General features: G+C 38.6%; 1 protein-coding gene across 7 annotated transcripts in view; it reads left to right on the top strand.

Moving 5' to 3' along the window:
- The first annotated feature begins 2,108 nt into the window (after positions 1-2,108).
- CEP70 (centrosomal protein 70) overlaps positions 2,109-27,819 on the top strand; it is an 81,210-nt gene continuing 55,499 nt past the window's right edge. For 3 of the 7 annotated variants that reach the window (XM_007170325.2, XM_007170326.2, XM_007170322.2), the window contains exons 1-6: positions 2,445-2,570; positions 4,447-4,549; positions 22,785-22,910; positions 25,842-25,932; positions 26,057-26,180; positions 26,514-26,694. In XM_007170325.2, coding sequence (XP_007170387.1) covers positions 4,541-4,549; positions 22,785-22,910; positions 25,842-25,932; positions 26,057-26,180; positions 26,514-26,694 — 531 coding nt within the window. In that variant the 5' untranslated portion in view covers positions 2,445-2,570; positions 4,447-4,540. The other 4 variants (XM_007170324.3, XM_007170323.3, XM_057545280.1 and 1 more) reach the window with 4 other exon arrangements.

Here is a 27,819-nt window from a genome sequence, read left to right as displayed (position 1 = left end):
GAGGGGATTGAGATGATTTCCTTTTGTGGAGAAAAAGAACACTGATCATATTTGTACACTGTGGAGCCCTCCCCCCCCCCTTTTTTTTTTACAGTTTTTACTTATATATCAGGATGCAAGAAAGTTAGGCTTGAAAAGACCCAGACAAAAGCCTTTCCATTTTATACTCCTTTTGAAAACTCATCTATGGTTCCCCATCACCTCCAGGACAAAGTCCCAGCTCCTTAGCACGCCTGCTAAAGGCCTTCCTCCTCTGATTCTCCAATGATGCAACATACGCCCCAGCTTCCTCAGGAAGCCCATTGTATTGGCCAGTGCTTTGGGAGTTAGGTTTTTGGGGAGGGCAGATATGAGCTGTACCAAAGGAGTCCAGGTTTAATTAGAGAGAAAAAAAAAAGTAAGGTTTACTGAGCACTTGTGAACTAGGCATTATAATAACGTGCTTTGGAGTTATTATCTTAATTTGCACATGAAGTTTTCTCTAAATACTGATAGGGACAGAGTAAACGGCCAAAGTAGGTGATTAAATAGTTAATTCCACTAAGGGATTGTAAGGAAAAAGTATGGGAGACCCCTGTAAGTTAATGATCACTCAAGAAAGCGGACTTGGGACTTCCCTGGTGGCACAGTGGTTAGGAGTCCGCCTGCCAACGCAGGGGACACGGGTTCGAGCCCTGGTCCAGGAAGATCCCACATGCCGCGGAGCAACTAAGCCTGTGTGCCACAACTACTGAGCCTGCGCTCTAGAGCCCGCGAGCCACAACTACTGAGCCCGTGTGCCGCAACTACTGAAGCCTGCGTGCCTAGAGCCCGTGCTCCACAACAAGAGAAGCCACCGCAATGAGAAGCACATGTACTGCAACGAAGACTAGCCCCCGCTCGCCGCAACTAGAGAAAGCCCACGCGCAGCAACAAGGACCCAACGCAGCCAAAAATAGATAAATAAAATAAATAAAACTTAAAAAAAAGAAAGCAGGCTTGCTTAGCAACAAAACCATGCAAAAGAAGCATGACTTGCCCCCAAACAAAACAGTGGTGGCATGAGACACATCCTGCCCAGTGAGGTCAGTAAATTAATGATTCCTAGGACATCCTTCTCTGTGCACACTAAAAACAAAAATATAAGGAAAAGGTGACATTATACTGAAACCCGAGATGATTTATCATATTTTAGTATATGTTACTGCCTTTTTGCTCATTTCCATTGCGCCATGACAGTCCCAGTTCTACCATGTAGGGACAAGAAAACTCCTCCGCCTGATGTGGAAGTGGAACTGATGATGGAAGCCTGATATCTACTCAAGAATGAGGAAGAAGGTGGTCTTCTTTTCCTTTGATTATAAAACTAGCCCACTAAGTTCTCGGGGCGGCATTCCCTTGCCCACCGGCTTGTAAGCCTCACAAGCGTCCTACTCTAATAAATCACTTCTGATCTATCACTTTGCCTCTCAATGAATTCTTTCTGTGCTGAGACATAAAGAACAGGAGGTCCTTGAACCCCCTCTCCCTCCACGCATTTCTGCGGTTTCAATACCTTTCCTATCTGTATTGCTGGGGAACTCTTCACCATTCAGAATCATTCTTCTTATGCATCACTCTAGGTTTGGAGGTCTCTACCTTGGCTGCACATTGGAATCACCTGGGGAGCGTTACAAACTACCAATGCCTGGGTCCTACCCAGCAGATTCTGATATACTTAACTTGGGGTCTGAACATTGTTTTCAAAGCTCCCCAGGTGATTCTAATGTGCAGCCAGGGTTGAGACCCACTGGTCGAGGAAGACTTCGGGGACCGAGGTAAATCCTTTTCTTTCCCCTCTGTGCCCTAGACACCTTTCTCTGATCATGCCTATCACACTGCACCTTAATTTCAGGGTGTATACCTATCTCCCTAACTAGATTTTGAACATCTCCAGCCAGACATTTTTGCATTTTTGAAGCTCGATGTATGGCCTGACACTTCGTGGAGATTTGGGAAATGTTTAATGGGAGGGTAAAACGTCATCAACAAACATTTATTTGCGTCCTCCAAATGCCAGGCGCTGCACCGCTCAGCCAGGTCTGGAACATAGAGAACACGCTGACGAGACCCGCAGCAAGAGCTAGCAGACACGACGTGTGTGCGTGTGTGTGTATGGAGGGCAGTCTGCAGCGACCACGTGGCCCGGGCCTCACTTTCACCGACAGCCTCAAACGTAAATTTCTTAAGTCTTCCAGGCAAATGAAGATCCAGGTAAGTGAAACAACTTGAACCAGAGCCTATTTTCAGCCGCAATGGAAGTGCGCAGGCGCAGACGACAAAGCCAGCCCCGTACACACAGGTCTAAGTCAAAGGTAGGCCCCGCCCCCAGAAGCGGAGCCAACCAGAGGGCGCGGGGCAGGCCCAGCCTCCCCGGGCTGTCCGAGAAAATCGCTCCGGCGTTTAAGCCAGAGCAGAGGCAGGTCCCTCGACGCGCTCGGGCTCGATTGGCCGGCCTCCCACAGCGTGGTAACGGTCGCAGAGGCGGGGCCGGAGGCCGCTGAGTCGGCGGGGTTGGGCGCGCTGCTGGAGGGCGGCGGCGGTTGAGTAAGGTGAGCGGCTCTCGGGGTTTACAGAAGCGGCCGCTGGAGGCCCTGCCTGAGGAACCCCGGGAACTGACCACACCTGCGCCCTGCGAGTGGTCAGACTGACCCTTGCTGGGGTTCCCAGAGAGGAACAATGAAAATCCCAGTATAAAGGCCGGGGGGAGCGGGGTGATCTGAGAAACCTGGTTCAAGTCTGGCTTCCCGCCCTTTGTGATCTTTGGCTTCCCGTTTAACGTCTCAGCGCCTCAGTTTCTTCATTTGTAGGACACAGCTGGTAATTCTTGCCTTACATGGTGGTTGAAGGTTAAATGAGGTAGTAAGTGTGAAGCGTGGAATGATTGCCGGCGCAGCCTGGATTCTGGATAGGTTGTAGTTACTCCATTCCCAAGCGTCCACTAGGGCCGACCCGCTCCACTTTGCAGTTGTCAAGGTGTCTGAGAAGGTCACTTGACTAGTGAAGGCTCATAGCAAAAGATGGGGGATACGCGGACGGGTAGAGTAGGTATCTCCTTCTCCGGTTTATTAGGCCCATTTCAGAATCGGAGGGGCCTCTTTATGCGGAGCCTAATTTGATTTTATTAAGAAAATTAATGAGGTGAAAATATTGCAAGGCTAAGAGACCCGTAACACGCAGACCAAACAGGTTTTTGTACCACTTTATTTTCTAACCGTAATAATGTTAAACACTGGGCACGCATTACCTCTGTTGGTTTCAGTCCTCTGTATGAGGTTTTGTTTTGTTGTGTTGTGTTGTTTTACTTTTGGTATTGCCAAGTAGACCCGGGCCTTCCCCGCCCCGCTTTGGGGAAGAGGTGGCTGACTAGGGTTTTGCCCGCAGCTTCTGCTTGGAGGCGTGTTCTGACCCTTTATGTAACCTCTCGCGGGGCGGAATGATTTGGTTGAGATGAGATCCAGTGCTAATTCCGTTTCCTTATTTGCGGTAGATTCAGTTCTTTTTAGGAACGTTAAACAGCATGTTGGCATATTTTTGGAATAGAGCTTTTGCACTTAATAGACAATAGAGACTTTGAAAGCATTGGATGTTCCATTTATTGCAGTAAAAGTGAAATATGTACTTTTGAGAAAGCTAATTGCACATTTTGATGTGACTCACTTGTAGTGAAAAATAATTACATTTTAATTTATGGTGCATGTTACAGGGGCTTCAGACCTATAAAGGGCAAGTTACCAAAGGACTCTTGGGAGACCTGGACAGTGCAAGGAGATAGAAATGTGTTTTGCTTCTCTGCGCTTGGCTTTGTATGCCGTGTACAAATGAACTCCAACCCTGCAACTCCTATTCTCACAGTCTTACTTTAGGTGTGTTATGACACTGATTAAAGCAAGCTGCACCTTCTGCTTTGGCTTTGGGAAGCATTGGGTCTCTTCTGACTCAGGGTTCCAGACCTATGTCCTGTTACAGCTTGTAGTGGGGTAAAGGCAGCTGCAAACTATTGGCACATTAATTTCACAGTACGGACTTCTGAAAAGGAGGGCTTGGTCACAGGTGAAATTGTGAAAGTTGTTCTCCCTGCCTTTGTTTTTTGTGTTCAGTGGTATTGTCTATCTGAGAGTACCCCTGCCAATGAGAATTATTCTACCTTTGAAGCCAGAATCAGAATTGATGCTAGATGATGGTAGAAGTGGACTCCCAGCTAAATGTTTCAACAGAGCGGGGACAGGAAAGATAAGGGGAAAGAAGACAAGGGTGAAGGCACGTGGTGGTGAGCATCGGAGGCCATTAGCTAATTCATTTGTTCCAGCTTCTGTTTAGTGGTTACCACCAGTACGACGGATGCCTGTTCTGGGAATAACACATGACCATTCTTACTAGGAGATGAACTTTTTAAGATTTGGGTTTCTTTATCTTTTTGAAACTTAGATGAAGATCCAGTTTCAGATATGAGAGTCACTGAGTGATCATTTCATTGAGATCAACTTGAATGACCAGGTGAAAAGTACAAGAGGAATGTGCCATGACTGAGGTATGTCTAATGTGACAGATAACTCTCTCTGGATGTTGAGAGACTGTGGAAAGGATCCACTAATTGTGGAATACTATACGTATATTTCCTTTTGACCTCCTCATAATCCTGTCAGATACTTTAATTTTTTTTTTTTGGCCACACCCCACCACAGCATGTGGGAATCTTAGTTCCCCAACCAGGGATCAAACCCATGCCCCTGCATTGGAAGTTCAGAGTCTTAACCACTGGACTGCCAGGGAAGTCCCTCCTATCAGATATTTTAAACTCAGTTAAGGAAACTGAAGCCCAGAGTGGTTAAATAACTTTTTAAGATAACACAGATAGCTGGTCACCAACTCTGATCACCACTTTTGTCCTGTGTGCCAGGCACCGTTCTATTTGTCCTTTCTATATTAACTTTCCTAATCTTCACAAGAACCTATGAGCTAAGTACTTTTATTATATTCATTTTATGATAAGGAAATTGAGGCACAGAGAGATTAGTACTTTCTTGGTTGCATGGCAGAATCCATGATTCGAACCTAGGCATTCTGGCTATACCAGCCTTTTAGTTAGAATTTCCTTTCCACTTGCTTTTATTGTTATTTAACAAAATCTTTTTATTAAAAAATGAATTTTTATTATGAAGTCAAACAGAAAAGAACATACATAAAGATGTGTAGCTTAATGAATTACTAAAAGACGATACCACCTAGGTCAGGGTGAAGAACCATGCTAGCTGTGTTAAGACTTTGCTCCATCCCAATTACAACTACTTGTGTACTCCCATTAGTAGCCATTCTTCTGACTTTTATAGTAATTGCTTCCTTGTGTTAAGAAAAGTTTTTTCATAAATCTGTATTCTTCACTATAATGTAGTCTTGTTCATTAAATTAAAAAAAAATCTCTTTTAATCTGTAGGTTTTCTCCCTATTACTTTCTTTTCCTTACAATTTATCTGATAAAGAACTTGGGTCATTTGACCTGTATATCCTACAGTCTGGATTTTGCAGATTGCACACTCTTGTACAGTTAATTATGTTCCTCTGCCCCGGGTAATTCCTGTATATTGGTAGCTGGATCCAAGACTGGATCAGACTCCGATTCAATCCCTTTGGTAATTCTCTAGGTGGTGTTTGCCAAGACCATAGGAGGTGCGGAATGTCTCATTGTTTCTCTTTGTGTTTTCAGCACCTGTTGATACTTGATGCCTATATCTGTTCATTGAAGGTTGCAAAATAGTGGTATTCTAATTCTATCATGGCTTTTTTACTTATTAGTTGGAATATTAGTCCCTTATCTATCATTTGATTATGCAGCAGTACAATTCCTTTAGGAAAGGCAGCATAAATGTTTCATTCTTTCCATTTATTTACCAATTTTGGGGAAAGTGAATCGGTTTTTTATCTTCTGAAGACAATTCTTTTTAAAAATCTAATATCAGTATGAGGTCATGAATTTAAACATTTTATGTGTTTCAGTTCATTGCAATTATCATTATTATCAAAGCTCATGTGGTCTCATCTTCGGCTGGGGGGAGCCTATTCAAGCCTATCCTTTTGATATGACCTTACTAGTCTTTAATAGCTTCCTTGTTGTCTGATATCTTAAATCAATTCTGTCCCAAATCTGAAATCATCATTTCTTCAAGGAACTCTGTTTTTTTAAAGAAGGAAATAGCACTTCAAGATCATAATCTGTATTCTAGGGATACTGAGTCAGTCTCTGAGGCCTTTCAGTAGACAGGTAGATATAAGTATCCTAGCTCTATCTATAGACGCACACAGAACTCTTTTCATCTTGTAAAGCTGAAACGTTATACCCGTTAAACAATAACTCACCATCCCCCCAAGACCCTGGCAACCACCATTCTACTTTCTGTATAAGTGGAATCATACAGCATTTGTTTTTTTGTGATTAGCTAATGTCCTTAAAGTTCATCCATGTTGTAGCGTATGTAAACATTTCCTTCCTGTTTAAGGCTGAATAATATTCCATTGTATGGATATACCATATTTTGCTTATCCATTCATCTCTTGATGGAACTTGGGTTACTTCCACATTTTAGCTATTGTGAATAGTGCTGCTGTGAACATGGATGTACAAATATCTCTTCAAGACCCTGCTTTCAATTCTTTTGACTATACCCAGAAGTAGAATTGCTGAATCATAAGGGCAGTTCTACAGTTAGTTTTTTGAAGAACCACCATGCTGTTTTTCACAGCAGCTGTACCATTTGACATTCCTACCAACAGTGCACAAGGGTTTCAATTTCTCCACGTACTCACCAACATCCTCACTATCTGTGTTTTTGAAAGTAGCCATCCTAATGGGTATGAGGTGGTATCTCATTGTAGTTTTGATTTGCATTTACCTAGTGGGTAGTGATATTGAAATCTTTTCATGTGTTTATGGGCATTTTTATATATTCTTTAGATAAGTTCAAGTTCCTTGCCCTTTTTTTTTTTTTTTTTTCCTTGCCCATTTTTTAATCAGAATTTTTGTTGTTGAGTTTCAGGAATTCTCTATATATTCTGGATATTAATCCCTTATCACAAATGATTTGCAAATATTTTCTCCCATTCCATGGATTGCCTGTTCACTCTGTTGACAATATGTTTTGATGCACAGAAGTTTTAAATTTTTGTGAAGTCCAATTGGTCTATTTTTACTTTTGTTGCCTGTGCCTTTGGTGTCATATCCACGAAATCATTGCCAAATCCAGGATTGTGAAGCTTTTACCCTACGTTTTCTTCTAAGAGTTTTATAGTTTTGGCTCTTACATTTAGATCTTTGATCCATTTTGAGTTAATTTTTGTGTATGGTCTTAAGTAAGGGTCCAACTTCATTCTTTTTACAGTTTTTCCAGAAGAGGAAGAGACTGACCATTCCCCTTTGAAGGATTTTTGGCACTCTTGTTGAAAATCATTTGACAATAAATGTGAGGAATTATATCTGGGCTCTTTATTCTCCTCCATTGGTCTGTATGCCAGTACCACTATGTTTTGATTTTTGTAGCTTTGCAGTGAGCTTTAAAATCAGGAAGTGTGACTCCTCCAGCTTCTTTCTTCTTTTTCAAGATTGTATTGGCTATTCAGGGCCCCTTGAGATTCCCTATGTTCTTTAGGATGGGTTCTCTCTTTCTGCAAAAAATGTCATTGGGATTTTGATGGGGATTACACTGAATCTGTAGATTGCTTTAGTTAGTATTGATGTCTTAATAAGTCTTATGATCCATGAACATAGGATATATTCCCATTTATTTATGTCTGTTTAATTTCTTTGAGCAATGTTTTGTAGTTTTCATTGTACAAGGCTTTCACCTCCTTGGTTAAGTTTACTCCCGTTTTTATTCATTTTTATGCTGTTGTAAATGGAGTTGTTAATTTCCTTTTTGGGTTATTCATTGTTAGTGTGTAGAAATGCACTGATTTTTATATGTTGATTTTTGTATCCTGCTACTTTGCTGAATTCATTTATTCTAACAGTTTTTTGTGTGTATGTGTATGTGTGTATTCTTTAGGGTTTTCTGCATATAAAATCATATCATCTGCACATAGACGTAATTTTACTTCTTCCTTTCCAATTTGGATGCCTTTTATTTCTATTTCTTGCTTAATTGCTTGGTGAGAACTTCCAATTCTACATGGAATAAAAAGACTTTTACACAGAAAACTATAAAACTGAAGAAAGAAATCAAAGATGACACAAAGAGATGGAGAAATATACTATGTTCTTGGACTGGAATAATCAATATTGTGAAAATGACTGTACTACCCAAAGCAATCTACAGATTCAGTGCAATCCCTATCAGATTACCAATGGCCTTCTTCACAGAATTAGATCAAAAAATTTTACAATTTGTATTGAAACACAAAAGACCCTGAATAGCCAAAGCAATCTTGAGAAAGAAAAACAGAGCTGGAGGAATCAGGCTCTCTGACTTCGGACTATACTACAAAGCTACAGTAATCAAGACAGTATGGTAGTGGCACAAAAACAGAACTATAGATCAATGGTACAGGATAGAAAGCCCAGAGATAAACCTGTGCACCTATGGTCACCTAATCTATGACAGAGGAGGCAAGAATATACAATGGAGAAAAGACAGACTCTTCAGTAATTGGTGCTGGGAAAACTGGAGAGCTACATGTAAAAGAATGAAATGAGAACACCATACCTAATGCCATACACTGAAGTTTTCAAAATGGATTAAAGACCTAAATAGACCAGACACTATAAAACTCTTAGAGGAAAACATAGGAAAAACACTCTGACATAAACCACAGGAAGATCTTTTTTGACCCATGTCCTAGAGTAATGAAAATAAAAACAAAAATAAACAAATGGGACATAAACTTAAAAAGCTTTTGCACAGCAAAGGAAACCATAAACAAGACGAAAAGACAACCCTCAGAATGGGAAAAAATATTTGCAAACGAAGCAACAGACAAAGGATTAATCTCTGAAATATACAAACAGCTCATGGAGCTCAATATCAAAAAAACAAACAACCCAATCAAAAATTGGGCAGAAGACCTAAATAGACATTTCTCCAAAGGAGACATACAGATGGCCAAGAGGCACATGAAAAGATGGTCAACATCACTAAATTATTAGAGAAATGCAAATCAAAACTACAATGAGGTATCACCTCACACCAGTCAGAATGGCCATCATCAAAAAATCTACAAACAATAAATGCTGGAGAGGGTGTGGAGAAAAGGGAACCCTCTTGCACTGTTGGTGAGAACGTAAATTGATACAGCCACTATGGAGAACAGTATGGAGGTGCCTTAAAAAACTAAATATAGGACTACCATATGATCCAGCAATCCCACTACTGGGCATATACCCTGAGAAAACCATAATTCAAAATGACACATGTACTCCAATGTTCATTGCAGCACTATTTACAATAGCCAGGACATGGAAACAACCTAAGTGTCCAATGACAGATGAATGGATATAGAAGATGTAGTACTTATATACAATGGAATATTACTCAGCCATAAAAAGGAACGAAATTGGGTCATTTTTGGAGATGTGGATGGACCTAGAGTCTGTCATACAGAGTGAAGTAAGTCAGAAAGAGAAAAACAAATATCGTATATTAACTCATATATGTGGAATCCAGAAAAATGGTACAAATGAACCTATTTCCAGGGCAGAAATAGAGATGCAGATGTAGAGAATGGACATGTGGACATGGTGGGGGGAAGGGCAGGGTGGGACGAATCGGGAGATTAGGATTGACATATATACACTACCATGTGTAAAATAGATAGCTAGTGGGAACCTGCTGTATAGCACAGGGAGCTCAGCTCCATGCTCTGTGATGACCTGGATGAGTGGGATGGGGGTGGAGTGGGAGGGAGGTCCAAGGGGGAGAGGATATATGTATACATATAGCTGATTCACTATGTTGTGCACCAGAAACTAACACAACATTGTAAAGCAATTATACTCCAAAAAAAAAAAAAAGTGGTGAATGTGGACATCCTTGCCTTGTTCCTCATCTTGGAAAGCTTTCAGTCTTTCACCATTGAGTATGATGTTTGCTGTAGCTTTTTTATATATGGCTTTTATTTTGTTGAGTTAGTTTCCTTCTATTCCTAGTTTGTTGAGTGTTTTTATTATGAAACGGTGTTGGGTTTTGTCAAATGCTTTTTCTGCATCAGTTGAGATGATGATATTTTTTTCCCTTCATTCCATTAATGTAGTGTAATACGTTGATTTCTTTTCATATGTTGAACTATTCCTACATTCCAACTATAACTCCCACTTGGAAATGGTGTGTAATCCTTTTAATAAGCTGCTGAATTTGGTTTACTAGTATTTTGTTGAGGATTTTTGCACTGATGCTTATAAGGCATATTAGTCTTTAGTTTTCTTGTATTGTCTTTGTCTGGTTTTGATATTAGGGTAATGCTAACCTCCACGAATGAGTTAGGAAGTGTTCCCTCCTCTTTAATATTTTGGAAAAGTTTGAGAAGGATTGCTAATAGTTCTTTAAATGTTTTGGTAGAATTCCTCAGTGAAGCCACCAGGTCCAAGGCTTTTCTTTGTTTGGAGTTTTTTGATTACTGATTCAATCTCCTTACTAGTTATAGGTGTACTGAGATTTTCTATTTCTTTGTGATTCAGTCTTGGTAAGTTTTGTGTTTCTAGGAATTTATCCATTTCATTTTGGTTATCTAATTTGTTGGCATACCATTGTTCATAGTATTGTTTTATACTTTAAATTTCTGTATAATTGATAGTAATGTCCCCACTTTCATTTCTGATTTTAATAATTTGAATCTTCTCTTTTTTTCTATTCATCTAGCTAAACATTTGTCATTTTTGTTGATCTTTTCAGCTGTCTTTCATTGACTTCCTCTATTGCTTTCCTATTCTCTATTTCCTTTGTTTCTACTCTAATTAATCTTTATTATTTTCTTTCCTTTGCTAGCTTTAGGTTTAGTTTGTTATTCTTTTTCTAGTTCCTTAAGTTGTAAAGTTAGGTTGTTAATTTGAGACCTTTCGCATTTTTTAATGTAAACTTTTATAGCTATAAATTTCCCCCTTAGCACTGCTTTCACTGTGTCCTGTAAGTTTTGTTTTCATTTTCATTAACAGCTTAAGTATTTTCTAATTTCTCTTGTGATTTCTTCTTTCATCCATTGGTTATTTACAAATGTGTTGTTTAATTTCCATAAATTTATGATGTTTTTGTTTTATTTATGTTATTGATTTCTAACTTCATCCGTTTGTGGTGACTTAATTTGTGGCCTAACATATAGTCTATCCTGGAAAATGTTCCACGTGCACCTGGAAGACTGTGTATTCTGTAGTTGTTGGGTAGAGTGTTTTTGTTTTTGTTTTGGCCACACCACGCAGCTTGTGGGATCTTAGTTCCCTGACCAGGGATCAAACCTGTGCTCACTGCAATGGAAGCACAGAGTCCAACCACTGGACCACCAGGGAATTCCCCAGAGTGTTCTTTATAAATCTATTATATCTGGTTGGTTTACTGTGTCACATCCTGTTTCATTACTTTTTTCCTGTTTCATTACTTTTCTTCTATCTGGTTGTTCTATCTATTATTGAGAATGGAGTGTTAAAGTCTCCAACGACTATTGTAGAACTATTTCTTCCTTCAGTTCTGTCAATTTTTACTTCATATGTTTTGGTGATCTGTTATTAAGTGCATAAGTGTTTATAACTGTTATATATTCTTGCTGTATTGAATCTTTTATTAATATGTAATGTCATCTTTGTCTCTAGTAACCTTTTTTGATTTAAAGTCTATTTTGTCTGATACTAATATAGCCACCCTTGCTTTCTCTTGGTTATTATTTTCATGGAATATCTTCTACCATCCTTTCACTTTCAACGTCTTTGTGTTGCTGGATCTAAAGTGGGTCCTGTTTTAGACACATGTAGTTGGATTTCTTAAATTCATTCTGCCAATCTGTCAAGAGTTTAACCCATTTACATTTAAAGCGATTGCTCATAGGTAGGGATTATTTCTGTCATTTTGCTATTGTTCATAATATCTTATGGCTTTTTTTTTCTCATTTCCTGTATTACTGTCTTTTGGTGTTTAGTTGATTTTTTTATAGTGAAATGTTTTTCTTTTCACTTTTCTCATTTCCTTTTCTATATATTTTATCACTGTTTTCTTTGCAGTTACTATGGAGATTACATTTAACATTATACATTATAACACTCCCCCACCTCTTTTAGTTGTCGATGTTGCACAATTACATCTTTATACATGTGTGCCCCAAAACATAAATTAATAATTGTTTTAAATGAATTTAGTCTCTTATTTATTTTTAATTTATTTTTATTTTTGGCTGCATTGGATCTTCATTGCTGCATGCGGGCTTTCTCTAGTTGCGAAGAGCGGGGGCTACTCATCATTGCAGTGCGCAGGCTTCTCCTTGTGGTGGCTTCTCTTGTTGCGGAGCACAGGCTCTAGGTGTGCGGGCTTCAGTAATTGTGGCTCACAGGCTCTAGAGCGCAGGCTCAGTATTTGTGGTGCACGGGCTTAGTTGCTCCGCGGCTTGTGAGATCTTCCCAGACCAGGGCTCGAACCCATGTCCCCTGCATTGGCAGGCAGATTCTTATCCACTGCACCACCAGGGAAGACCCAATCTCCTAAATTAGGTGGAAAATGAGATGTGACATTACATACCAAAGTTACAATAATATTAGCTTTTAGACTAGTGATTGTTTTTTAAAAAATTATCTGTTTCTTAACACATTATTGACTGGAGACTTATTAATGTGTCTTTTGTTACCCAAATGTTATTGACTGGATATGTATCAATATGTTTTTAGAGAGTGATAAAATTAACATCACTGTGCCAAGCTGTTAAAACTTAAAATTGATCAAAGTTTCTTTATACAACTTATGATTGTCATTATCATTCACATTTTGCTCCTTTAGGTTTTTGTTCCAATCTTGTATATATTATAAATGCAAGTTTATTATGGTAAAATTTTCAAAAATGACGCATCGTGAAATTTTGAGTGAAGAAGAACTATTCAATGAATTTATGCAGATACTTTCTCTGATTTTCCAAGTGACTTATATACTAGTGTCTCAGAAGATGATAGTTCTTCAGAGTATAGTTCTGATTTAGACGATGTGAATATTAGGCCAACAAAAAACCAAAAAACCTTAGTGATTGATTCTGATACAGAAAGTGAAAATGAAGCTCATGGTTCTGGAGAATGCTCCTTTGCTTCTGCAGAAGAGTGGATTGAAGACAACATTTCACGAAAATTAGAAGACTTACAGATGTGTCAGGTGTAACTATTGAGTGTAATAACCTGCAAAGTGTTAGTGAAATAACAGAATTAATTTTTGGTAACTACTTTTTCGAGTTGGTCACTTCTCAGACAAACTTGTATCACCAACAGAATGAAAAATCATATAAAAAGTATAATAAGGCTTCAAAATGGACTGATGTAACTGATAGTGACATGAAGAAGTTTCTTGGATTAATAATTCTGGTGGGACAAATAAGAAAGTCACACTGGAAAGAATATTGGTTGATTGATCCCTTACTTGAAACACCTACCTTTCCAAAGATTATGACGAGAAGAAGGTTTGAACAAATAATGACATTTCTTCACTTTAACGATAACTCAGAAACTCCACTTCCTGCAGACAGAATTTCAAAAGTTAAACCTCTTTTGGATTATTTTCTACCAAAATTTCAATCCATCTATAATACCCAAACAAGAGCTATCACTTGATGAGGCAATCATAAAGTGGAGAGGACGGCTCAGATTCAAAACCTATAATCCCGGAAAACTTACAAAATATGAAATTTTGGTCAGGATGGTTAGTGAAAGTGAAATCGGTTATCTGCAACCTTGAGATTTACACAGGTGAAGGGAAGAAACTGCAAGAAACAATATTATGGGTCCTACAACCTTATCTTGGTTTATGGCACCGTATTTACTAAGACAATTATTACAACAGTGTGTCCACATCTGAAATATTGTTGAAAAATAAAACCAGAGTTTGTGGGACCATAGGAGAGAATCGTGGTCTACCAAACAAAGGAGAAATGTAAAAATCTACAGAGGGGAGAAATGACATTCTTACAGAAGGGACAAGTGATTCTTATATGGAAAGACAAGAAGCTAGTCCGCATAGTGACAACTATTCATGACACCTCCATAGCATCTACAGGAAAGGAAGACAGGAGGACTGGCCATCAGGTAACTAAGCCTACTTGTGTATTAGAGTATAATGTATGAAAGAAGTTGATGATCCAATCAATATCTGGCAAACTTCAGTATCCTCTGGAAAACTTGAAAATGGTATAAGAAAGCGGGTTTCTATTTGAGTAACTGCAGTTTATTTAATGCATTTAAAATTTATTGTAGCCTTAAGGCACAGAATAAAATTACTTACAAGCAGTTTTTGTTAGCAGTAACTAGAGAATGGGTAACTGACCATTCTGGTGAATGTAGTGGTAGTCCTGCACCTGGTCCTTCTTGTGGCATTTCTAAAAGAGCCCCCACACAAAGATCCACCTTGTCAACTCTCAGGTAAAATGAAAGAACATATCGTAGAGGAAATAATCCCCACAGGACTAAAAAAAAAATGCTGCCAGAAAGTGTAGAGTCTGCTCTTCCAGGGGAAAGTGCAGTGAAACATGGTGTATTTGTAATAGATGTTCTGTTCCCCTGCACAGAGGTGCCTGCTATACTCCCTGTCACACTCTAATGAAATAATAGAATGCTTTAGTGAGACATGTACAAAGTTTCAAATAAATACATTAAGTGCAAAAATAGTTGTTGATATTTACTCAAACATGGGTGTTTCAGTATTCACTTACATAACAAATTGATGGCCACAGGCGTTAGTTTCTGCAAAAATCCCCTGGTCAGTAATGTGTTAAATCATGTAGAAAACAAAAAGTGGAGCTACACATCTTTGTCATAATAATAGTAGCTTTTATAATTGCCCATGTATTTACCATGCCATTTACTTTTACTGAGAACTTTAGTTTTTCATATGGCTTTGATTTACTGTCTAGTGTCCTTTCATTTCAACCTGCAGGACTCCCGTTACCATTTCTTGTAGGGCAGGTCTAATGGTAACGAACTCCTTCAGCTTTTGTTTATCTGAGAATGTCTTAATTTTGTTCTCTCTTTTGAAGGACAGTTTTGCCAGATATGGGATTCTTTTTTTTTTTTAAAGAAAGTTACAAAGTCAGTTATTTTTTTTTTTTTTAATTTTATTTATGGCTGTGTTGGGTCTCCGTTTCTATGCGAGGGCTTTCTCTAGTTGCGGCAAGCGGGGGCCACTCTTCATCGCGGTGCGCGGGCCTCTCACTATCGCGGCCTCTCTTGTTGAGGAGCACAGGCTCCAGACACGCAGGCTCAGCAATTGTGGTTCACGGGCCTAGTCGCTCTGCGGCATGTGGGATCTTCCCAGACCAGGGCTCGAACCGGTGTCCCCTGCATTGGCAGGCAGATTCTCAACCACTGCGCCACCAGGGAAGCCCCAGATATGGGATTCTTGATCGACAATTTCTTTCTTTCAGCACTTTGAATGCATCATCTCACTACCTTCTGGACTCCAAAGTTTCTGTTGAGAAATATGCTGGTAATCTTATTGATGATTCCTTGTATGTGATATGTCACTTCTCCCTTGCTGCTTTCAGGATTCTCTCTTTGTCTGTGTCTTTCAAAAGTTTGATTATAATACTTGCTGGTGTAGGTCTGTCTGAGTTTACCTTTCTTGGAGTTTGTCGACCTTCTTGAATATATATATTTGTATTTTTCAACAAATTTGGGAAGTTTTCAGCCATCATTTCTTTAAATATTCTCTCTGCCACTTTCCCTCCCTTTTCTCCTTCTGGGACTCCCACAGTTTGTATGTTGGCCTGCTTGATGGTGTCTCACAGGTCCTTTAGGCACTGTTCACTTTTTTAAAAAAATATTTATTTATTTATTTGGCTGTGTCGGGTCTTAGTTGCGGCATGTGGGATCTTTTGTTGCAGCGTGCGGGCTCTTCTTTGCAGTATGCAGGCTTGCGGCATTTGGGCTTCGCTCTAGTTGTGGTGCGCAGGCTCCAAATCATGTGGGCTCTGTAGTTGCGGCACTTTGGCTCTCTAGTTGCGGCGCGCAGGCTTAGTTACCCTGCGGCATGTAGGATCTTAGTTCCCTGACCAGGGATAGAACCAGCGTCCCCTGCATTGCAAGATGGATTCTTTTTTTTTTTTTAATTAAAAAAAAATTTTTATTTATTTTTTGGCTGCATTGGGTCTTTGTTGCTGCACGCGGGCTTTCTCTAGTTGCGGCAAGTGGTGGCTACCCTTTGTTGTGTTGCACGGGCTTCTCATTGCAGTGGCCTCTTGTTGCAGAGCACAGGCTCTAGGCCGGCGGGCTTCAGTTGTTGCAGCACTTGGGCTCAGTAGTTGTGGTGCACGGGCTTAGTTGCTCCGTGGTATGTGGGATATTCCCAGACCAGGGATTGAACCTGTGTCCCCTGCATTAGCAGGTGGATTCTTAACCACTGTGCCACCAGGGAAATCCCTGCAAGATGGATTCTTAGCCACTGGACCATCAGGGAAGTCCCACACTGTTCACTTTTATTCAGTCTTTTTTTTCTGTTCCTTAGACTCGATAATTTCTATTGTCTTATTGTCACATTTACTGATTCTTTCTTTTGCCTGTTCAAATTGCCTTTGAATGCCTCTAGTGAATTTTTCATTTCAGTTATTGTACTTTTCAACTCCAGAATTTTTTTGATTTCTTTTTAGGTTTCCCATCTCTTTATTGATATTTCCGTTTTGTTCATATATTTTCTCTTAATTTTTCTCCACATCTTTCTTTAGTTCTTTGAATATTTTTAAGGTGGTTGTTTAAAATCTTTGTCTAGTAGTTCTGCCATCAGGTCTTTTTTTTCAGGGACAGTTTCTGTAGATTTGTTTTTTTCCTTTAAATGGGCCATACTTTCCCAATTCTTTGTATCCATTATTTTTTGTTGAAAACTGAACATTTCAATCTAATAATTTGGTATGTCTGGAAATAAGATTCTCTTCCTTCACCAAGGTTTTCTGGGTTTTGTTTTTGTTTGTTTGTTTGTTTTAAATTGTCATGGCTGTCTCTGTGCTGAGGATCAGCCTGAGGTATAAACTTAAGGTCTTTTTTTAGCCTGCACCTTTCTTGGGCATGTGCAGTGACTTTCTAATTTCCCATATGTGCATTTACTTTTATTTTTTTAATTATTATTTTAAAAATTTTGTCTGCATTGGGTCTTCGTTGCTGCATGTGTGGTTTCTCTAGTTGTGGCGAGTGGGGCCTACTCTTCGTTGCAGTGTGTGGGCTTCTCATTTGTGGTGGCTTCTGTTGCGGAGCACGGGCTCTACGCGCATGGGTTTCAGCATTTGCAGCATGTGGGCTTAGTAGTTGTGGCGTGCGGGCTCTAGGGCACGCTGGCTTCAGTAGTTGTGGTGTGTGGGCTCAGTAGTTGTGGCTTATGGGCTCTATAGTGCAGGCTCAGTAGTTGTGGTGCATGGGCTTAGTTGCTCCATGGCATGTGGGATCTCCCCAGGCCAGGGATCAAATCCGTGTCCCCTGCATTGGCAGGTGGATTCTTAACCACTGCGCCACCAGGGAAGTCCCTGCATTTGCTTTTAAATGTCCTAGTTTTTGAATGTATGGTTTCCAAAAGGGGAAAAGAGAAAAATGAAGAGAAGAAAAGGACAATGGTCCTTTAAATCCCCTGTAAGTCACTTTAACCAGCCTGAGAGGAGCTTATAACAATGTGAGGAAGTACAGTAACACCCTTGCCTCTTTGTCTGCTCCTCTGAGATCAGAAGCAGCAATCAGTCAGATCACAGAACCCCAGAATTTGGAGGACAAGGTCCTTTTTGCCCACCCTGACTCACATAAACTGGGTATAACCTGCTCCTGGTACATTGTGCACAGCTGCCTGCCTTAAAGCTGAGGGTGGGGAATAGGTGGCTTTTACCCTGCCCAGAGGTGAAATTGACTGAAATTAACCACAAATCATCATTTAATCCTTCAGTGGAATTTGCAAGCCTCAATAGACTCAGAGTTCCAAAATAGTTAACATGAGACAGATTCTGCCAGTGAAGTTTTTTCCTAGTTGGGGAGACTCATTTCTGATGTTTCCTACTCTGCCATCTTCCCAGAATCATCTCTTCCTGATCTTGAAGAAATGGATGATTTCAGATTTGGAGCGGAACTGGTTCAAGATATCAGACAACAAGGAAGCTACTAGTGGAGTCATATCAAAAGGATAGGCTTGAATAGCCTTCCCCCAGCCAAAGATGAGACCACATAAGCTTTAATAATAATAATAATAATAATAATAATAATAGTGAACTGAAATCCATAAAATATGTTTAAATTCATGACCTCATACTGATATTAGATTAAAAAAATTTTTTTACAGTAGGTCCTTGTGGTTATCTATTTTAAATATAGCAGTGTGTTTATGTCAGTCTCAAACTCCCAATCTATCCCTGCCCCCCCAACCATAAGTTCATTCTCTAAGTCCGTGAGTCTCTTTCTGTTTTGCAGATACATTCATTTGTATCATTTTATTTTAGATTCCACATATAAGTGGTATCATATGATATTTGTCTTTCTCTGTTGGACTTAACTTCACTTAGTATGATAATCTCCAAGTCCATCCATGTTGCTGCAAGTGGCATTATTTCATTCTTTTTAATGGCTGAGTAATATTCCATTTTATATATACCACATCTTCTTTATCGATGGACATTTAGATTTTCTTCCATGTCTTGTCTATTGTAAACAGTGCTGCACTGAACATTGGGGTGTATGTATCTTTTTGAACTGTGTTTTTCTGCAGATATATGCCCAGGAGTGGGAATGCTGGATCATATGATAGCTCTATATTTTAGTTTTTTAAGGAAGCTCCATACTGTTCTCCACAGTGGCTGTGTCAATTTACATTCCCACCAACAGTGTAGGAGGGTTCCCTTTTCTCCACACCCTCTCCAGCATTTATTGTTTGTAGATTTTTTGATGATGACCATTCTGACTGGTGTGAGGTGGTATCTCATAGTTTTGATTTGCATTTCTCTAATAGTTAGCAATATTGGACATCTTTTCAGGTACCTCTTGCCCATCTGTATGTCTTCTTTTTAAAAAAAAATTATTTATTTATCTATCTTTGGCTGCGTTGGGTCTTCGTTGCTGCGCGTGGGCTTTCTCTAGTTGCAGCAAACTGGGGCTAGTCTTCGTTGCTGTGTGTAGACTTCTCATTGCAGTGGCCTCTCGTTGCAGAGCATGGGCTCCAGGTACGTAGGCTTCAGTAACTGTGGCACGTGGGCTCAGCAGTTGTGACGCGCAGGCTCAGTAGTGGTGGCACACGGGCTTAGTTGCTCCACGGCATGTGGGATCTTCCCAGACCGGGGCTTGAACCCGTGTCCCCTGCGTTGGCAGGCGGACTCTCAACCACTGCGCCACCAGGGAAGTCCCTGTATGTCTTCTTTGGAGAAATGTCTGTTTAGGTTTTCTGCCTATTTTTTGACTGGGTTGTTTGTTTTTTGGATGTTGAGCCGCATGAGCTGTTTGTAAATTTTTGAGACTAATTCCTTGTCGGTTGCATCGTTTGTGAATATTTTCTCCCATTTTGTGGATTGTCTTTTCATTTTGTTTGTGGCTTCCTTTGCTGTGCAAAAGGTATTGAGTTTAATTAGGTCCCATTTGTTTATTTTTATTTTTATTTCCATTACTCTAGGAGATGGATCGAAAAAGATATTGCTGTAATTTATGTCAAAGAGTGTTATGCCTATGTTTTCCTCTAAGAGTTTTATGGTACCTGGTCTTACATTTGGGTCTATAATCCATTTTAATATTATTATTAATAATAATAATAATAATTGCAGTGAACTGAAATGTATAAAATATGTTTAAATTCACAGCCTCATACTAATATTAGATTTTTAAAACAGGATTATCTTCAGAAGATAAAGAACCAATTCATTTTCTTGAAAATTGGTAAATCAGTAGAATCACTATTAATGTGGGACCTTCTTGACGTATAACAATGACCCAGAGGAGAGGAAGCTAGGTTTCAGAGGTGGTTTACCCTTATTCTGAGAGTTATAGCCCATCTAGGTAACAATTTTAAATGGGGGAGTGACTTTGATTTTAGCATTCATTTTCACAGATTTTTCTTTGGATTTGGCAAATGCCTTCAGGGAAAAAGTAAGTTTTCATCTTCTTGATTTTTTTTCCCTTGATAATTCGTCATTATCTTCTTAGTTCTTTAATGCTTTTAAGAAGAAGACATTTCTTCAACATAGTTTATTCAGCTTTTTTCATTGTCTTTGGAGGCAGAGTTGCCCACTCTACTATTACCAAAAAGTAGGCTACTTACCTCATGGAATTTAGTCTTATCTGGACGTATTCATATAAAACAAATTACACAGGTAATTAAGCTGTGTAATTTGTAGAAGAAGTCTAAGATAATATACAGTGGTAAGATTAGGTAAGATCTATTTCATTCAGCATACTAATATATGGCAATGACACCAATTATCTATAAGTTTCTGTTTCAGGTTCTCCATACTTTCTATATATTGTCTGACTTAATTCAACCTATGAGATATAGGTATTACTATGTTTTCTCTTTTACAGATGAAGAAATTAAGGCTCAAAGATGTTGAGTTTGTCCATGTCACACAGTTTAATAAATGGTTAAGCTGCTAGTCACTCAGGCCACCTGACTCTGAACTCTAAAGCTTTATACTTTACTCTTTGTAGTGCTAGAAGAGCATATAAAAAGAGGACCTGATCTAGTCATGGGATCAGGGGAGATTTCCCTGAAGAAGGAAATATGAGTCGAGAGCTGAAGGTCAAGTATGAGTTAACTAAGTGAAGAGGATAAGAGTGCCTAGGCCTAGAACCTGGAGGGAGATGACACTTTGAAGACTTGAAAGAAGTCTGGTGTGGCTGTTAGGGAGATTGTCAGAATATGTTGCTCCACACTCTTGGGGAATTCTCTTACATTGATATTTACTCCCCTTATGTCTGCTACAGATGTATTCTTCCCACTTTAGAACTGGCTGACTCCTGATGGTGATGCAGTAGGAAGAACACAGCATCACCTCTGAAATATTCTTGCCAAAAAATACTGAACCTGAATTTAGTAAAGCCTTTAGATGTAACTAGTTTACAAGAAACATAGGGGATGAAGAAATATGTTAAATGATAAGAATACAATAAGCCAAATCCGAAATGTGAGTAATTCTATAAGACAAATGGCCTATTCAACAAATAAATGTCAGGTTAAAAAAAAAGAGGGTGGGGGGAGACGAGTGAGATTGTTACAGATTAAAAGAAGTTTAGGGATGCTATATGCATTCCTTGAAAAAAAACCCCAAAAGACATTTTTAAGACATTTGGGGGAGAATTGAACATGGACTAGATAGTAAGTGATAGTAAGGGATTATTACTATAATTGGGTGTGACAGTGGTATTGAAGTTGGCTGTTTAAAAAGGGTCTGTATTTATTAGAGATGAATACTGAAATATAAGTGGGTAAGGAAGAAATGAAACAAGTATGGAAGAATGTTGGTTATCATTGAACCTGGATTAATGAATACTTGGGTTCATTGTACTCTTTCTCTACTTTTATGTATTTTTGAAAATTTCTCTAATGAAAAGTTTAAAAACTAGCTGAAAGGTGATAGCCGTTGAAGTTGGCTGATATTTTTGAAAAGTATCTTTATTTAAAATAAACGTGGGAGGGATGAACATAGTGGGTGACTTAGTTGTTGGAGCCCAGAATTTAAAGGGGAGAGAGTACTCTGTGATGTCAAGCAGCAAAAATGGCAGAATTTGAGAATTTGTAACATGTTACTAGGTTTAGCTGAAAATGAATTTTTGGTGGCTAGTAAATTGTTGAGTTGGATTTCACTACCTGAAGCAGATATAGAAGGACAGAATGGTGCTTTGCAAGAAGTACTGAACTAGCAGCGGGGAGACTTACTTCTAAGGAATCCTGGGAAGATCATTTTACCTCTCTGGGTCTCAGATGGTTTTAGCATCTGATATATTCATACAGTTCTCCCAACACTCTCTCTTGCCAGCTCTGGGCAGCTAGAGATTTTGGATTAAACAATTTCCGAGGTTCTCTCAAGCTCTGAGAATCCATGATGCTAATGAATGTGTGTGTGTGATTGTGCCTCTGCAAAGGAGCAATTAGATATCAAAAAATCCAAGGAAGCATTTTCCTACCGAGTGGCACAGCCTTAGACAACAAGAGCAAGTGATGGGAGGGTCAACTCAATAGAAACCTTTGTGTGTGCCATACAGAATCCTTTGTTGCTAGCTTCTTAGCTACGTAACAAATAAAGACCACCTAACAATGTGACACATCATTTACCCTTCGCGTTAGTCCAGTGGATTGTTAGACGGGCCTGTAACTTTGGGTCAGACACAGTTCTTTTAGTTGTTTTGGGAAGCAGCTTCCAAAAAACATCAATTTATTTATTAGCATCACTTGCTTTTCACATTATCTAGTTAAAACAAATAGTTTTCTTTGTGTGTATGTATGTAAAACCCCATAATGCTTTATTTCTGGAGGAGAACATTATAAAATTCTTAAAATCAGTTTTCTTAGAAGTCATAAAAGTTTTGACACAGGAATACTTAAATTGCCTAAGAGTAGTAGGTTCTTTTAGATGTAATTTCCTTTAACACCTGTTGCACTTTTTTCTTAATTTAGGCAACTCACAATTTTTTATTGCCAACCTCTACTTCCTTTGACTCTACAAAGAAAATTGTATCTACAGCAGCCCCTAAAGCCCAGGAGTCCAGCAAATCATCATACAGACTCATGACTGAAAAACAGGTAAACCTAAAATATTTGAAGCCAGTGTTTGTCAAAGTATATGTCAAAGAATACCACATCTACAAATGTGAAAAATCTTACTCTCAAAGGCTGCTTTAGTAAAATCATTTTGGGAAATGATGGGTTAAAGACTATTAAGTGATACCGTTATTCTAAGACTTCACAATACAATAAGTCCCCTACATACGAACCTTCAAGTTGCTAACTTTCAAAGATGTGAACGTGCATCTGGTTCCAGCAAGGAACCAGAACCTGTGCCATCAATGTCGGGCGTGAGTGAAATTGCAGCTTGCCCTCCGTCTCCTATTGCTGATGATCCTTCAGCTCTACCATCTCCCACCTCCTCTCCCTCCTCCAGTCAGTAACTCTTCCTGCCCGCTCACGTGATACCAGCCCCTGTATGCCAGCTGTTGTACTGTACTACTGTACTTTGCAAGGTAGTGTACTGTAGGATTAAAAATGCTGTGTTTGTTTGTTTTTTATGTATTATTTGTGTGAAAAGTATTAGAAACTTATTACAGTACAGTGCTGTATAGCCAATTGTGTTAGTTGGGTACCTAGGCTAACTTTGTTGGACTTAAGAACAAATTGTACTTATGAACACGCTCTCGGAACAGAACTCGTTTGTATGTAGGGGACTTATTGTAGTATCAGTCTCCAAAAAGAGGCTTTAGTATACAGTATTTCCTACTTATTTAACACTAATCTGATGAATATTTCATTAGACTGGTGTTCTGCAGCACATACTTTGGAAAATACCATTCTCAACTATTTTCAGAATTTGCAAACAGTTATGTTTTTCTTTCTCTTAAAAGAGCTATCAGGGAACGATATGTGTAATTGGGTCATTCAAAATGTGTGACATTGTTATTTATAGAGCATTTTGTTCTTATGAGTCATAGTAGGCATCCACTTCTATACCCACACAGAGCTTTTGGCTCCTAAAGCAGATATTAGCAATAATTTTAGTTCTGTGTCATTAATCTTTGTGACCAGAAGACATAAATAAGGGAAAAGGTTGTGGGAGGGAGGAGAGTTATAGAAAGGATAAAGAAAGGGAAGAAAGTCAGCAGTCCAAAGGAAAGATTTGTTTGGCACTGTGAGTCATAGTGCTATCAGAGAGCCATCATAATAATTTGTTTTTTGTCGTGATAGATTTTTTTTTAATTGAAGTATAGTTGATTTACAGTACTATATTAGTCTCAGGTGTATAACATAGTGAATCAGATTTTACTCCATTAAAAAATATTATAAGATAATGGTTATAATTCTCTAGCTATATGGTGTATCCTTGTTGCTTATCTATCTTGGTAGATTTTTTAATGTCTGAGGGGCATTTGGATGTGGAGAATACTTTTAAAAATTGTCTAGGAGGGTGAGAGGGGAAAAATTGTCTAAATTATTAATCTTAAAGTTATTATGATATTTGCATACTCTACACTAATGAAAATGTATAAAATATATTTTTTCAAGCATTTAAATAGATTGAAAATTCACTCAAATTATATTTTCACAAATAAGTAAGGTACTTAAGGTATTTTAAAAAGAACGCAAAGGGCTTCCCTGGTGGCGCAGTGGTTGAGAATCTGCCTGCTAATGCAGGGGACACGGGTTCGAGCCCTGGTCTGGGAAGATCCCACATGCCACGGAGCAGCTGGGCCCGTGAGCCACAATTGCTGAGCCTGCGCGTCTGGAGCCTGTGCCCCGCGACGGGAGGGGCCGCGATAGAGAAAGGCCCGCGCACCGCAATGAAGAGCGGTCCCCGCACCGCGATGAAGAGTGGCCCCCGCTTGCCGCAACTGGAGAAAGCCCTCGCACGAACCGAGGACCCAACACAGCCAAAAATAAATAAATAAATAAATAAATAAATAAATAAGAAAATCCTTTAAAAAAAAAAAAAAAAAAAAGAACGCAAAGTACCTCGCACAGTGATTTCAAAATTGATCATTGTACTTAAATTAAGAGCCCGTTATAAAACTGTTAATATCATGGATTTAAATGTGTCATTTAAAAAAATCTCCATTTCTGTTCTTATCTGTATTTTATGTTCTTATTTTTCTTCCCATTGTTAGGTTTTTATTTATTTTAGTTTTTATTCTTTTTTAATCTAGAGGGTGAGAGTTACCCTCTCAGGTTTATGGTGTAAATACATATTTAGAATCAGTAATACAAAACTTGAGTGTCTTTCAGAATGATTCTACTAGAATCAGTTACCTGGATGGGCAGACTCCTTTTCATAGTTAGTTCCTTGTATAATAGACAAGTTCTATCTAAATTACTGGCTCTGTCAAGTCAGATATGTTTTGATTTTGTTGTGACCCTAGTCATGGTTAAAGTAACACTTGTTTCTTAGTGACTCAACCTTTCTTTACTCTTCAATTAATATAACCTAATTTGCAGCTTTTTATTTTGACTGGGGCCTGGTCTGGTTCAGTTAAATTAAAAAACCTAAGGGCGGGACTTCACTGGTGGTCCAGTGGTTAAGACTTGGCCTTCCAATGCAGCGGGGGTGGGTTCGATCCCTGGTTGGGGAGCTAAGAACCCGCATGCCTCCTGGCCAAAAAACCAAAACATAAAACAGAAACAATATTGTAACAAATTCAATAAAGACTTTAAAAAAACAAAAAACCTAAGTTCTGTTTGTTTCACTGAAATTACAAGGTTTTTTATTTTTATTTAATTTATCCATGAAGGCCTATATGTGAGTATTCTGGAATTATGTAATTATCTGTGCTTATTTGCATCCTTTTTAGTCTCTTAATTTTGTTAGAAACAAATTTGTTTTAATTTTAATCATTATATGTGTATAAAAATTCCTATTAAAGCTTTTGGAGAAGAAGTCTGTTATTCTGGAAACAAAGGTAATTATATACAAGGGTATTTCTTCACCTTATGTCTTAAAGTTGATCCTCTTCTCCCTCGTAATTGTAGCTGGAAGAAGCAGAATGGGAAAGCATAAACGTGCTGTTGCTGATGCATGGCTTAAAACCTTTATCTCTAGTCAAAAGAACAGATATGAAAGGTAATCAGGTCCTATTCTTGCTTCTTAAGATAAAAATGTTCTTTTTCTATTAAAAAATTTTTGATGTTAAATTTTTTTCCTTATCTTTATTTTTACTATGTGTATTACATTTCAAAAAATGTAGATCTCATCATTTTTGACAAACAATCATCACAAAGGATGAGGGAGAATTTAAAAACTTTGATGGAAGAAACATCACGTCAACAGAACATGATCCGGGAGCTCATAGAAACTAATAAGCAGCTTAAGTAAGAAAATGGAAAAAAAAGATCTCTTTTGAATTGTTTGTGTACAAGTGGTATGCATTCTAAAAATAACTCCCTTGAAAAAAATCTTGAAATTTAATTTTCCATTTTGATTAAATATTAAATTAAAAATGCTTTTAGTAGGTAAATCTTTTGGTAATAGCTTAGCTTAGATATGTAATGGTATCCTATATTTCTTCAGTTGGTTTGTGTTATAGGATAGAAATTTTAAGTATGCAAAGAAATTTTAGAAACTCATTGTGTTGTTAGGTGGATATGTTTGTTGATATGTTTTATTTTTATTACTAAGGGAAGGAATTGTGTGTGTGTTATTAGAAATGAACTTCAGCTGCAACAAAGCCGAGCAGCAGATCAGGAGCAACGAGCTAATGACTTGGAACAAATTATGGAGAGTGTGAAATCCAAAATTGGTGAAATGGAGGATGAATCCCTAAATAGGGTTTGCCAGCAACAGAATAAAATAAAAGAACTTCAAAAGGAGCATAAAGCTTTACAGGTACTGAGCTAAACATTTTCTTACATGATAGTATTAAGACAGCTTGTTAGGGTTACAGGTGACTTCCGTGTTGCTTAATTCAGTGGTCCTTATCTTACTTGACCTATCATTGTTGCCTTGAAATACTTTATTTGCTTCGTTTGCAGAACATCCTCTCTTCTGGTTTTCCTCAACCCCACTGGTTATTTTTCAGCTCCTTTGCTGATTCTTCTCATCTTCCTAACCTCTTAGTGTTGGATTCCTCAGACTTTTCTCTTTCCTATAAATTCTAACTCCCTTGGTGATGCTCAGTCTAATTCACAGCACTTTTAAATCCATAGCGCACACCTCTTCCCTTAATTTCAGACTCACGTCCTACTCCCTACTTGATATCTCTACTGGATGTCTAATAGACATCTAGAACTTGTTTACATGTCTAAAACTGAGTTCCTGAATTTCCTCCCCAAACTTTCTTCTTTTAGTCTCCATTCTGATCCAAGTCACCTTCATTTCTTGCCTGCTTCTCTCTTGGTTTCCGTGCTCCCACCCTTGCCTTTTTCAATGTGCTCTCAACATAGTAGCTCAAAACACTCCAAGGACCTTTTTTTTTTTTAAGAGGAAAATCCAAAACTCTTACCATGGCCTTACATGATCTGGCCCCGTGTTACCTTCTGACTTCATCTACTATACCTCTTGCATATTCTGCTCCAGCCACAATGATACTCTTGCTTTTCTTTGAAATTTTCCTTGACCATTCTCACCTCAGGGATTTTGTACATTTTGTTCTTCCTTTTCCCTCTGCCACGCATGCTTTTTTAAAGATAGCTGCATGGTTTGTTTTCTGTCTCCTTACTCAAGTGTCACATCACCATCTCTCAGGGATTCCTTTTTTGACTACTTTGCTTACAGTTGGCAGTCCTGTCCCCCACATATATTGCCTTCCGTGCTTTGTTTTATCCATAGTTCTTAGCACCATCTAACATGCTAATATACTATATACACATTGTTTTGTTTATATATCTCTGTGTTAGAATGTAAGCTCCATGAGGGCAAATATTTTTGTCTATTTTGTTTAGGGCTAAGAAAGTGTCTGCTTTATTATTAGTTGTAGATGCTCAATAAATACTTGAATTATTGAGTTAAATT

This window comes from Balaenoptera acutorostrata, chromosome 4 (genome assembly GCF_949987535.1).
Source record: "Balaenoptera acutorostrata chromosome 4, mBalAcu1.1, whole genome shotgun sequence".
NCBI lineage: Eukaryota > Metazoa > Chordata > Mammalia > Artiodactyla > Balaenopteridae > Balaenoptera > Balaenoptera acutorostrata.
Note: the sequence above shows the minus strand (reverse complement) of the source record. Positions and strands in the feature narration are given on the sequence as shown.